At 44.1% G+C, this 14,693-nt stretch overlaps 1 protein-coding gene across 1 annotated transcript; it reads right to left on the bottom strand.

Annotated features, from left to right (window-relative positions):
• Positions 1–3,003: 3,003 nt before the first annotated feature.
• On the bottom strand, positions 3,004–14,451 carry r3hcc1 (R3H domain and coiled-coil containing 1; the record flags this gene model as incomplete). Its single annotated transcript, XM_033014089.1, has 9 exons — positions 3,004–3,159; positions 3,797–3,837; positions 4,907–5,047; positions 6,001–6,096; positions 7,131–7,201; positions 8,747–8,925; positions 10,967–11,888; positions 13,124–13,261; positions 14,324–14,451. Coding segments are annotated over 9 exons (1,740 nt in total), but the record flags the coding sequence as incomplete, so codon positions are not given.
• Positions 14,452–14,693: the final 242 nt, after the last annotated feature.

Below are 14,693 nucleotides of genomic sequence, written 5' to 3'. Positions count from 1 at the left end.
GCCGGTTGGTGAGGAAGTCCTTTATCCAGGCACATGTGAGAGTGGGGAGGCCGAGAGTGACCAGTTTGTCGATGAGAATGTCCGGAATGATAGTATTGAAAGCTGAGCTGTAATCCACAAAGAGCATCCGGACGTAGCTCTGCCCCTGCTCCAGGTGGCTTAGCACAGAGTGGAGAGCTACGGTGATGGCGTCTTCTGTGGATCTGTTTGGGCGATAGGCGAATTGGTGGGGGTCGAAGTCTGGAGGGAGATAGTCCTTGATGTGCTGGAGGACCAATCTCTCGAAGCACTTCGTGATTACCGGGTTGAGGGCCACGGAACGGCAATCATTTAGCCTGGTGATGGGAGACTTCTTCGGCACTGGGACGATTGTGGCTGATTTTAGGCAGGACGGGGGAGGGGGAGGGGGGTATTCACTGGAGTTTAGAAGGATGAGGGGGGGGGAGGAGGGAGGGGGGGGGGGAGGAGGGGGGTGGGGTATTCACTGGAGTTTAGAAGGATGAGGGGAGGGGGGTGTCTTATTGAAACATATAAAATTATGAAAGGACTGGACAAGCTAGATGCAGGAAAAATGTTCCCAATGTTGGGCGAGTCCTGGACCAGGGGCCACAGTCTTAGAATAAAGGGGAGGTCATTTAAGACTGAGGTGAGAAAAAACGTTTTCACCCAGAGAGTTGTGAATTTATGGAATTCCCTGCCGCAGAGGGCAGTGGAGGCCTAGTCACTGGATGGATTTAAGAGAGAGTTAGAGAGAGCTCTATGGGCTAGTGGAGTCGAGGAATATGGGAAGAAGGCAGGGAATTTCTTTCTTCCCAATAACCCTTTCTGGCTTAAGTCCCCCCTCCACCACCTCCAGTTTAAATTCCATTTGGAATATTTTGGAGAACCAAGAACCAAGACACGGGTTATTGATAGGGGACGATCAGCCATGATCACAATAAATAGCGGTGCTGGCTCAAAGGGCCGAATGGCCTCTTCCTGCACCTATTTTCTATGTTTCTAACTTCAATTGAGGTTCAAATGACAATACATAATTGTATAATAACAATTGATGCTTGATATCAAGGAGCGTCATAAGAGCTGGAAAAGTGAGTAAAGCAAGTGTGTTTTAAGCTGCAGAGATAGGGAGAGCAGATCCTCATATCTGTGATATGAATGAATGAATTATAGTTTATTATGGAGTCATAGTGATATAGTGTAGAAACAGGCCCTTCGGCCCAACTTACCCATACACGCCAACGTATCCCAGCACACTATTCCTACCTGCCTGTGTTTGGTCCATATCCCTCCAAACCCGTCCTATCCATGTACCTGTCTCCTAACTTTTTCTTTAATGTTGCGATAGTCCCTGCCTCAACTATCTCCTCTGCCAGCTTGTACCATACACCCATCACCTTTTGTGTGAAAAAGTTACCTCTCAGATTCCTGTTACATTTTTACCCCTCCACCTTAAACCTATGTCCTCTGGTCCTTGATTCACCTACACTGGGCAAGAGACTCTGTGCATCTACCCGATCTATTCCTCTCATGATTTTATACACCTCTATAAGATCACCCCTCATCCTCCTGCACTCCAAGGAATAGAGTCCCTGCCTACTCAACCTGTTACTGTAGCTCAGATCCTCTAGCTCTGGCAATATCCTTGCAAATTGTCCCTGTACCCTTTCCAGCTTGACAACATTTTTCCTTTAACATGGTGCCCAGAACTGAACACAATACTCTAAATGCAGCCTCACCAACACCTTATTTGTATATGTTGTCTGCAACATGACTTCCCAACTTCTATACTCAATACTCTGACTGATGAAGGTCAATGTGCCAAATGCCATTTTGACCACCCTATCTACCTGCAACTCCACCTTATAGTTTAGAATCATCTGCCCAGGGGATAAGTCTGTGTTTGTTTGTTCATTTGTTCCGGTGAAGGCACTGTGCACACTGCAGCCAGCCAACAGTGTCTTGTCTTTTTCTTCTCACTTTTAATTTCAAGTTTTTCATGTACCTTGTGTGTCGTGACTGTTGGCAGACCAATTTCCCTCCGGGGATAAATAAAGTTTTATCGTATCATATCATAATTTTGAGCACCATATTTGAGAAAGGATGGGCTGGCTCTGGAGAGGGTCCAGAGGAGGTTTACAAGAATTATTCCAGGAATGAGTTGCTTAACCTATGATGAGCGTTTGTCAGCACTGGGCCTGTACTCGCTGGAGTTTAGAAGAATGAGGGGAGGAACCTCACTGAAACATACAGAATAGTGAAAGGCTTGGATAGAGTAGATGTGGAGACTAGTGGGAGAGTCTAGGACTAGAGGTTATAACCTCAGAATTAAAGGAAGTTCTTTTAAGCCAACATTTTATTTAGTCAGAGGGTGGTGAATCTGTGGAATTCTTGGCCACAGAGGCTGTGGAGGCCAAGTTAGTGGGTATTTTTAAGGCAGAGATAGATTCTTGATCGGTACAGGTGCCCAACGTTATGGGGAGAAGGCAGGAGAATGGGGTTAGTAGGAAGAGATAGATCAGCCATGATTGAACGGCGGAATAGACGATGGGCCAAATGGCCTAATTCTACTCCTACCACTTAAGACCTAATGACTTATGAACATAGAACTATTTCTGACAGAGACTAATCTGGAGTCACATCAAGCAGCTCAGAATAGGAGGCTTCAACCTCATCCAGCATATTCTAGGTAAGTCAGTCTGAAAAAGGGTCCCAACCCGAAATGTCGCATCCATATTCTCCAGTGATGCTGCCTGACCCGCTGAGTTACTCCAGCATTTTGTTTTTTTACTCTTTCCCTACTTGCTCTTCCCCAATCCCCCGCAGCCACCCCCGGTATTTATTTTACTAAAATCACAAAATATAATTGGCAAAGCCCACATTCCACCTCATTCCAGCCAATTGCAGATCGCTGCTAGTGAAAAATACAGGACCATATATGTGGTGAATGAAGTACTTTGTGAAGAAAGACATTCAGCCTGAACACAAAACTCATGCCACAGCATCCTCCAGCCCAAAGTAACTTTTAATCCAGCTTCAAAGTACACAGTCTATTGTTACAAAAGACACAGCAGTTCTTCAATGTGAACTATCCACACGGCATCTTCTTCACCGTAGACTTTGTCCAGACCTTGTGTTTCAAATTTGATCAGAGCCGGAATTCTGCAGCAACAAAAACAAAAAGGGGATAAAGCAGAATATTATGTTGATGATTAGCTTCATCCTGTCAGTCGGCCTCAGAAACTAGGTTTTGTGTTCAGTTCATATATTCAGAAATCCAGGCTAGCAATGACAGTGTGGTACTGGGTGGGGGGAGGGGCACTTCCAAGAGTTATCCATCAGGAAGGTCATTAACCAAAACCCAATCTGAGGAGTACATAAAGTACTGGAAAAACTCAGTGGGTCAGAAAACATCTGGGAAGGGAATGGATGGGCATATTTTAGGTCAGGTCCCTACTTCAGACTCCCAGTCCGAAACATTGCCTGTCCATTCCCTCCCCTGACCCCTGAATTCCTGCAGCACTTTTTAGGTTTTGCTCACGATTCCCTCATCTACGGTCTCTTGTGACCCCATCCGAGGAACTATTTTGAAAGAACAATGAGACTTGCACCTTGTTCTTGCCTATGTTTACAAACCTGCACAGACTCAATGAATCAAATGACTAGACCATCGCACATTTCTATGAATACAGCAGCTTATTGGGACCCAGCACCAAGCGAAGAAACAGCAAAGTGTTTGGTCAAGCACAGATCATAACAATGGTTCCCATCAGATTGCAGGCTGGGCATCGATACGTACCAGTGTGTTGTCTGCATCTTCTTCAGTCTTGTGCGGTGGCTCTAGAAGAACAGAACCAAACATGGGATGAGGAAGGGTTGAACCAACTGATTAAGCCAATTCTCCCAAAACCAAATTCCTCCTCATTACCTCCATAGGCTAGGAGACTAAAAATTCCCACAAAGTTCACAAGTGGTCAAGCAAATTCCCATAGTGATTATTGATCTTCCATATGCATTCCCAGCTGGCCTGCTGCCTTCATAAATGTACATTTATTTAGCACCCCCGCTTGAGTCACTGTTCCTCCAGTATCTTACATTGTACAGCAGAGTGGGCACGTAGGGTTAAATGGTCTCGTGTGCCAATTTGCGTCTGGCTATCTCACATCACTCTACAGACAATGAAGTGCCTGTGAAGTTGTCACTGTTATGAAATATGCAACATGCAACATGCTCCGACAAATGCCAATGCAACTGGATTATCTTTAAGTAATAACGATTTGGAAATACATATTGCACCAGAGAACAGAAAGAACTTCCCTGACCCTATTGGTGCTGTGAAGTCATTTAGTGTAGGAAGGAACTACAGATGCTGGTTCATACTGAAGATAGACACAACATGCTGGAGTAACAGCAGGTCAGTCAGCATCTCTGGAGAAAAGAATAGGTGAAGGTTTGGGCCGGATCTCTTCTTCAGACCAGAGACTCAGCAGGTCAGGCAGCTGACAGAATAGGAGGCTTCAACCTCATCCAGCATATTCTAGGTAAGTCAGTCTGAAAGTGACCTTTGTCAAGGTGACCTTTTATTTTTCTCCAGAAATGCTGCATGACCTGCTGAGTTACCCCAGCATTTTGTGAAGTCATTTATGTCCATGTCATCACCAAAGACAAGTTTCACAGATAGTACAACCTATTCAACAAGCACAGTCAGAAACATACAATGGAATACTTAGTACTCAATCTAGAGCACAGATACTAGAGGAGCTCCTCTAGTATCTTTGATCTAGAGCCTCAAATCCCATTACTAGTCTGTATGTAACCAAATTCTTCCCAAGAATTCTTCTCTAGACCCTTTGCATCTGAGGAACAGTGATGAATTGAGAACAACATTCCTGGACAAAATGATACGCACCTTTATTTTCCTTCAGATTTCTGGGCTTGGAATCAGGCCACACTTTGCGTTCAGTGGTTTGGAACCCGAGTGCCCTGCTGACCAAACGCTTGGCAATGGCAGTGTTGACCTGTGCCCTCTCTTTCACTGGCTGCAGGAACTCTGCAAGCAATGAATCAAAGTGGTGTTTTCCAAATTCTCCCAAACCGGAATGACCAAAAGAAAGTAGTAACAAAGAACTGCAGATGCTGGTTTACCAAAGAAAGACACATAATGCTGGAGTACCTCGGTGGGTCAGGCAGCATCACATGGATAGCTGGTGATGTTTCGGGTCAAGACCTTTTTGTCTACTTTTCATCTCCAGCCTCACACCACCCTCATGCCAATCAAAAAATTCTCAATCCCTGTATCCAGATAAAACTTCCCAGGCTTTGTCCCACTCCCACCTTTTTACCAACTCACTCTCCCCCAGTTCAATCAATCTGAAGAAGAGACCCTACCCAAAACATCACCTATCCACGTTCTCCAGAGAAACAAATGAACCTTGTATTAACCTTCAGTCACACTCTCAAGATATCCCAAAATGTGTCAGCAGTGGATTAGTTGGTGGCCCTCTCATCTGTGAGAAGGGTTCAGATCCCACTAGAACCTCAAGCAAGAATTCTCAGCTGGCATTATACAACGTATTGGCAATAAGGATGAGAAGAAATGAGTTTGGCTGCCACAGATGAGGGTAAGTTCAGACTTTGGAGTGTGAGAGGAAACCATATTTCTCAGAGAAAACCCGGCGGGTCAGGCAGCATCACATGGATAGGTGGTGATGTTTCGGGTCAAACCCCTTTTGTCTACTTTTAATCTCTAGTGTGAATGAGTGATCGATGGTTGGTGTGGACTTGGTGGGTTGAAGGGTCTAGTTCCACGCCGTATCTCAAAACTAAACCAAGTATCTTGGTCTGACATCTTAGTTGAAAGATGGTTTCGAAACGCAAAACGTATATTGATGAGAAGGAAATGGTTTTGGAGAAGGCCATTCAACATGAAGATGGTTTACTGGTCTCTCTACATACTGTAATAATTGCATGTCTTTGAAGACACAAAGAAACCAGTTCCTTTACCTGAACATCTGGAAACCTTCAGTTTTGACTGTTTTGTTGCTTGAGACAAAGGCTGTGTTTTGAACAGTTCGTGGCTAATGGTCAGAGCCTCAGAGGCTGCGAGAAATGAAAAAAAATTTACTTAGTGCCATACAAGGAAAAGCATTGCTTGTTGCCTAGCGGTTTCCTGAGTTGCCTGTGAAATCCGTAATTCAAACACTGCCATTCACTCTTCCCCACATCGACCTTTCAACAGAGCAAGCTTCACATTTAACAGGCACTCCAAACGTGCACATCAGTGATGGAATTCAATAACAAGATGGTTAAGAATCTCGAAACAGCAAGCATGAGAATGGCTGCCAGTGTGCAGAGACTAACATGCAAAATTATAACGTTTTTTATTTGATAGAATGTGTCAAGGTCTTTCGTTGGACTGTGTCAAACAATATATGGTAACATTCGACATAAGAGGCTAGGACACAAATCAAAGAGCTAGGTTTAAGAGGAGTCTTAATATGGGATGGTTAGCTTGCACAAGAGCAATTCAAGGCTTCAGGTCTTGCTAGCTTAAGGTGAGAGGGGAAAAATTTAATAGGAACTGGAGGTGCAATTTTTTTCCACACATATGGTGGTGGGTGGGTATATAGAACGAGCTGCCAAAGGAGATGGCTGAGGCAGGTGCTATAACAACATTCGGATAGGTACATGGATATGAAAGGTTTAGAGGGATAAGGGTCAAACGCAGGCAGCTTGGTCTTGCATTGATTGGGCATTTTGGGCAGCATGGGTTTGCTGGTCGAAGTCCTGTTTCTGTGCTGTATGAGTCTATCACTCTAAATCTGGGTTGGCATGCTGGGACTGTGTGTTACCTTGAGATAATAGTCCATCCTTGGGTACCTATGAGGTAAAAACTGGAGACGGTTGTAGATACACACAATTGCAATGTGGTTAATGCATTTGTCATTAACAATAATATCCAAATAGAACCAGATTTCAAATTTGAAAGGAAACTTTGAAGTGCAGCATAAGATTCCTTTGAACCCCAGTCCTCATGTAGTAGTATGATTCAAAACTCAAATAACTCTCTGTAGTGATATTAGGCAACTATCTGGGTTATAGGGGAGAAGACCGTATCTATCATAGACACTTACCTGCATCTGGACTTGAAAATATTCCCAAAGCATGAGAATTATCCACCCATTTTATTCTGAAGCCTTTTTCACTGGAAAATGTCAAAACAAGTATCAGAAAATAGTGCATTTTGGAAATACACTTGCACACTTTGTTCACACTTGCACACTTTGAATCGGTTTAGAAATAGATGGATGATCTTGGTAAAACTGGCAGCCATGTTGTAGGCATCACCATTTGACACCTATATCAAGGTCAACGACAAATCAACTTACTGGTTGGCATGATGAAGGGTGCAATATTGGCTTTCACACGGAGAGAGCTCTGTGTGAAATAATGGCAACAGATCATCACCATCCCTAGAACCAGGCAGATTCCGACTCCAAAGGATGTCCACCCCCCCCCACCCCCCCCCCCCCACCACCAACTGTGCAGCAGTGTTGGCACTCATTGCAAACTGATCTAGTCTTAGCCTATGTTCATACCTCAATGTTCATAGTGAGCGACGTCACACTTCAATGTCAAAAAGGCTTATTTTGAAGCGTATTTTCACAGATAAGCCCATGTATTTTTCCATTGCGTTAGATTTGAATCCCTGGTACACACATAAATACCCTGTGTTTGTAACAAAAGCTTTTCTGGTGATGAAGGTTACACCAATGCCCATAGACATGCACACGTAAAATTAACCCAGTTTGGTAACTTTGAGCTAGGCGGGCATTGATGTCCTTCTTTGGAGCAGGCACGTGCCATCAGGGTAGGCAAGGTAGGCAGTGCCTACCCTGACTAAAATGATAAAATGGTCATTATTTTATATATATATATATATAAAATGGTCATAAATAGTAAAGGCACGGGAGAATTTTGCTTCCCCTCAGAGATCGATCTCTTAGGGAGGCATAACTCTCCCGTGCTTTCATCCGCAGTACATTTAAAACGCGGAAGTACGTGCCACTCACGTGCCATCGACGCTGCTTCAAGCCATCAGTGGCAACGGTCCGTAAAGGCAGCTGAAATTCTGCCTTTACACCGTGGACTGCGCGCATGCGCTGCGCACTGCGCACCAGCCTACTGCGCATGCGCACGTTTCTTGGCGGGTTTTTCAAAGATGGATAGTGATTACCTGAAGAGTTTCTCGAAGCAAACTTACGAGGAAACGACCAAAATAATTGAAAATGGCAGACCAACGCCGGAACTTAAAGAACTTCAACCGCGCAAAGGAACAAAAATAATTAGAACGTTTAAAACAGCTTGGTACAACAGGAAACAAGGGGAGAAGAATGGATTTCGTGTACAAATAATATGGTAAGTAAATTTTTTTGAGCTATATGTTTTTAAATACTTTATTAAGAGATAGGACATATTGATGAGAAATTACTTGATAAAATTCGAGAGAACAATCTGCGCAAGATTTTTTAAAGCCACTACCCACCCTGACTAATTACTCACGGCACGTGCCTGCTTTGGAGGTATGATTAGTTGATGGTGGAACATTGTACTGTGACAGGAATGGGACATGTTGGCAGCTGTGATTGCGCTCATTTAATCTCAATTTTTGAGCAATTTGTTTACTTCCACAATGATACTCCTGCCCGAACTCAGTGAAGAAGCGTCAAGAGTGAATCTCAGTACTTACCGAAAGCTGGCAAATGCCTCTTGAATGTCTTCGGTTTTCACGTGCGGTGGGAAGTCATAAATTTCAATGATGTGTCCAAAATCCACATCGTATGTCTGCGGTTCCCCCAAGAGGTAAGTGGAATAGTCAGACTGAGGGTGCTCAATGCTGATGTTGCTCTCCAACACGCAGGACGAAAGCTGCATCAATCAAAAATTTGACTTAAGAACACAGAAATATAGATTGCATCCAACCAGAAGAACCTGCATTTAAAAGGTACACAAAATTGCTGGGGAAACTCAGCGGGTGCAGCAGTATCTATTTAATCTGTTTAAGAAGGAACTGCAGATGCTGGAAAATCGAAGGTACACAAAAATGCTGGAGAAACTCAGCGGGTGCAGCAGCATCTATGGGGCGAAGGAAATAGGCAACGTTTCGGCCCGAAACGTTGCCTATTTCCTTCGCTCCATAGATGCTGCTGCACCCGCTGAGTTTCTCCAGCATTTTTGTGTACCTGCATTTAATCTACACTGATTGGGAACAATATTCTCTAACTATTCAAGCATTTTCCATGATTCAAATAGATCACTGCTAATCCTCACCTCAACTTTATTTATACCTAATATCAAAATCACAGGATCCAGGTTACAGTCCAGTAGGTGGTCATTTGACCCACTGTGTTCCTGCCAGGGAAACTCACTAGTTCCACCCCTGGTCTTTCCTTGTAGCATTCCATGTACCTCTTGAATGTTACAGTAAAAACTGCACCCCTACCTATTTGGCAGTGCATTCCAAATTCCAACCACATGCGAGACTCTCCTCACCTTGCTCTAAATTATTTTCCCCCTTTATGTTATAACTTGGATCTCCAGTCTTCAAGACATTCAAAAATAAAATTTCCCCCTGTTCACTCTGTCAATATTCCTCGTTAGACCCCCCCCCCCCCCCAACGCTGGTCTAAAGAAGACAATCCCAGCCTTTCTGATTCACCGTTTCATAATACTTCATCATTCCAAGAACAATTCTCATCAATAGTTTATCGAGCTCCTCTGAGGCTTTAACATCCGTTCTATGACTTAGTGTTGATAAACTACCTGACTAGTTAGACTTGAAATAAGGGCAGCTGGTGCACAAGAACACTACCACCACCAAATCGCAACCATCCAGATTAGATAAAAATCTTCAAAGTCTCTAGCCCACATTGCCAAGGCAATACCTTCACCACATGGTTTGTGAAGCTTCACAGAGTCTACCACAAACCGTCTTTCAGAGAGCATTGTGAGATGGGAATTAATGCTCCTGTACTGTGAATGATGCTTTATCCAAAGCAAAAATAGTGAAGCAATCCCATGGAACTGGCAGTATTACTGATGGGATGCTCAGAGGACAAAGCAGTTCTTCATTCCAAGTACTGAAGCCCAGTCCTTGTTCCAGGTATCGTTGCCTCGAGGGAGGTATGGCACCACAAAACAATCCCTGCAATTAATCTTTGCACTAAAAACGAGTGAGGAATCAGCTTGGCAAAGTAGTAGGAACAAAGAAAATAGGTAATTATGGAAAAAATTGGATTGCTACATTTAGTAAGTGGGAAAGTAGATATGAGAGTGAAGAATGGACAAATAAAGACCAAACTGAATTAGATTACTGCAATATCGTTCAAGTTTACATTTCCTTAAGGAATACTATAATTATAATGGATAAACCTCAGCCATTGAATAATTAAGCTATAAGGTATATTCACTTTCATTATTTAAAGTCCACATTAAAACCTCTAATTTCCGTCCCACCCGATATCCTCTCGCAACAGGCATCCACAATTGCTTCCTTCTACATGCAATTGATTCTATTTAAACCTTCCAAAAAAATCATAAATTCAACAAAATGGAACTGTTTTCAAAACTTGGAATAGTGTCATAGAGTGATACAGTGTGGAAACAGGCCCTTCTGCCCAAAATGCCCACACCCGTCAACATGTCCCAGCTGCACTTGTCCTACTGCCAGCATTTGGTACATATCCCTCCAAACATGTCCTATCCATGTACCTGTCTAACTGCTTCTTAAATGTTGGGATAGTCCTTGCCTCAACTATCTCCTCTGGCAGCTTGTTCCATGCATCCACAACCCTTTGTGTGAAAAAGTTAAAATAAATTTAAGAGTTGAGGATTATACCAATTGGTTACGGCTCCAGGTTTTCCTACTGCACATTTAGATTCTGAAATATTCCCAACGGAAATATGTTACCTCTTTGAGCAGATCTCCATTAGGATTTTGAGGATGTTCGCCAATTTCCTCAGTCTTCACTCCAACCTCTTCCTCTGCCTTGGAATCGCCAGACTTCAACAAGTCCGTCTCATTGTCAACGTTGTTACTCTTCTCTGGGCTCCTTGGAATGTTGATCGGGATGTGCTCGCTCTCTGTAGAAGCCTGGTCTACAATGCTACTCATCTGGGACTGGTCACAATTCACAGCTTGATCTTCACACTGAAGATTAATCTCTGCCTTTGGGCTGGACCCAACAGCTTCCGATATCTTTACTGTGTGCACTGATGCCTGAGGTGTATCATCATCCTTCACCAAGGGATTGGCATCTTCCAGCAATTTTGGTTGACTATTCTCTGCTCTTTTCTCATTAGGCGAGTGATTCATCTCAGAATCTGAACTTGGGCCTTCCTTTTCTTTTGCTTCATCAAGATTTTCATTCACTGTTGTACCAACTTCCAGGTCTTCAGTGGGTGTGTTTGTTTGGGCCTTGTCTTCATGCTGCAGGTTTGAGACCGTGTATTTCCTCCCTTCCTCTGCATGAACCACATTCCCACCAGTGAGCGAGCAGAGCTGTTCATCTTCAAAAGCATGTCCATACGTTTGGTCCCTCTCCTCTTCACCCCTTCTTGGCTCTCTTCCATCCTTGTTCCTGCTGCTTTTGGGTTTCCTGTACCTTCCATCCCTTTTGTAATTGAACCTGGCATCTCTTCTCATCTCCCCCCTGTTCTGGCAATGCGCATGGTTGTCTTTGTCAGGCTTGTTCTCAGATATGTCGTTACCAGGAGCAAGGTTTGGGTTCCTTGAAGCCCCATCATGAAGAGGTCCACACGTCTCTCTCAACTCATCTTTGCTTTTCCATTGTTTACCCACACTGCTCTCGTTCTCATCCAGAGCCTGTGACCTGGCAAGTGTAGGGATTTGAAAAAAACCAAATCTGTTAAAATATATATATATGCATCTGGCAAATTAAATACTCCCATCTGAACTTCCCTCTGTGGCTGACCCCACTTGTGTCATCAGTACATGCTTATACTGCCAATAGTTCCCTTGTGGGACAGGACGCACTTCACGAGCTAATCATCTCTTGTTTCAAGCAACATTTATTGATGGCTTGTATGTTATTTGAGCCAAAGATCTAGACAGAATGGACAATCTCCCCAGGCTACACGTTGAACCTTTTGATATGGCTGAGAAGTCAGGTTAATCAACAGGTAAAATGGAACGGAGGTAACCTTGATAGGGCTGAGATGTGGAGAAATTTGTTTTGTAGGGTTTGTGAGTCTCTGGTAACCTCGACCCCACATGATTGTTGATGCTCAGTCAATTAATGTCCCGAATAAGATGAATAAATGTTGAGATTTTGGGATGACAGATGGCACAATGGGCTAAGTGTTCGGCTGGCAACCGGAAGGTAGCCGGTTCGAATCCCGCTTGGAGTGCATACTGTCGTTGTGTCCTTGGGCAAGACACTTCACCCACCTTTGCCTGTGTGTGAATGTGTGTGTGAATGTGTGTGAGTGATTGGTGGTGGTCGGAGGGGCCGTAGGCGCAGATTGGCAGCCACGCTTCCGTCAGTCTGCCCCAGGGCAGCTGTGTCTACAGAAGTAGCTTACCACCACCGAGTGTGACTGAGGAGTGAATGAATAATGCGATGTAAAGCGCCTTGAGTATTAGAAAGGCGCTATATAAATCCCATCCATTATTATTATTATTAGATTCTAGACATTTTGAGGACATTTCCCGCTGTGTTACTCCAGCATTGTGTGTCTATCTTCGGTTTAAACGAGCATCTGCAGTTCCTTCCGACAAGTCTCAACCACTCTTTCAGGCTACAAGTACCAAATCACACCACCCCTGAGGGATATCTTATTATCCTCAACTACCCTATAAATCCTGTCAGTAACCTTAAAAGGTTTTTTTTAGTTTAGAGATACAGGATGGAAATAGATCCATCGGGGATCGCTGGTCAGTGCGGACTCAGTGGGCCGAAGGGCCTGTATCCATGCAGTAACTAAACAAAACCATTTCACAGCATTCTTCAGGAAGTTACAAATCAGAATCTGCAAGGCACAGAGGAACAAAGAGATCAGTTGAACAGAGGTGACCCAAGTATTCCCCTCAGTCCCTATAGCTCACCTCATTTCAGCCAGGCATACAGCAGTCCTCCGCCCATCTCCTTCCCCAACTGAGAAGCTACTCAGAGTGTCAAAGTTTTCCACAATCCGATGTATCAGGTAACGCAAACGACTTGGTAGTGGTGGGAATAGCAGCACCCTGCAGACAGAGGGAAATCTTAACAAACAACAACTTGGAAAGAAAGACCGACATGTCCATCGAAAAAAAAAAGACCCAAAGTGCTGGAGTAACTCAGCGGATCAGGCAGCATCTCAGGAGAACATGGATAGGTGAAGTTTTGGGTCCCAACCTGAAATGTCATCTATCCATGTTCTCCAGAGATGCTGCCTGACCCTCTGAGTTACTCCAGCACTTTTTTTGTTTGTAAACCAGCACCTGCATTCTACAAACCAGTTTCTACATTTCTTTACAGCATCATTGACCACCTCGTCTAATAAGATATCATTTGAGATGCAAGAAAGGTGGCAGCTGATTGATGCACAGCAAGCTCCCACAAACAGCACTGACCCATCTATTCTCTCAAGAGATGCTGCCTGACCTACTGAGTTACTCTAGAACAGTGTTTCTTGGTGAAAGCCCTGTCCCGCGGTACGAGTTCATTCCAAGAGCTCTCCCGAGTTTGCCCTGATTCGAACTCGGAGATTTACAGTAATGGCCACTCATCGGTACTCGGGGATCTCGTGGACATTTTTCAACATGTTGAAAAATCTTCACGAGTCTTCCCGTGCTTACCTGCAGTTAGCGAGTCTTCCCGAGTACCTGCAGTTAGCGTTACGAGCTGCTAAGAGACATCCCCGAGTTCCAACGTACCCGCTACATTTATTCTCCGTTCTTACCACGAGTTAGATTTTTTTTTAAACTCGGGAGAGCTCTTGGAACGAACTCGTACCGTGGGACAGGGCTTTTACTCACCATTCTAGTCCGTGCTGATCACGAGGTGCCTAGCTCACTGAAAGCAATGGGCTCCAGTAGAAAGTAAAGTAGAAGTGAGCTGTTCTTTAGACATTGTACCCCAACACGACAGCTGCACCTCCACTGTCAATGGTCTAAGGAGCAGGCGCATTGCACGGCCACCCTGCAATACACTGTGTGACCTGAACCATACAAGCAACCCCCACATCCAAAACACGCCTCATCAATTTCATCTCTTTACATTTTCAGGCTAAGACAGAATGTGACAGCAAAACGTGGTCTGCTTACTTTTTTGGATCATGAACGGCTTGTGAAAGAAGGCATTCCAGCTCTTCGGATATTTTATCTGCAAATTCGGCCTCTTGCTTGGAGAGGTAAACTCCATCCAGACGGAACAGCGCCAGTTTGAGCCAACGTCAAACACGGCGGCCACAGAACGCTAAAGAGACAGACTGCAGAAAATAAAGTCCAAACCCTGCACAAGGAGGAAAAACATTTTAATTATTAGTCAAATATATCTTGATCCAATGTGTAAGAAAAAACAGAAGACCTGCCTGAACCCAGTCTGAAGAAGGGTTCCAACCTGAAACGTCACCTATTCGTTTTCACCACGGATGGTGCCTGACCCGCTGAGTTACTCTTGCACTTGTGCATATCT

This window comes from Amblyraja radiata, chromosome 39 (genome assembly GCF_010909765.2).
Source record: "Amblyraja radiata isolate CabotCenter1 chromosome 39, sAmbRad1.1.pri, whole genome shotgun sequence".
NCBI lineage: Eukaryota > Metazoa > Chordata > Chondrichthyes > Rajiformes > Rajidae > Amblyraja > Amblyraja radiata.
Note: the sequence above shows the minus strand (reverse complement) of the source record. Positions and strands in the feature narration are given on the sequence as shown.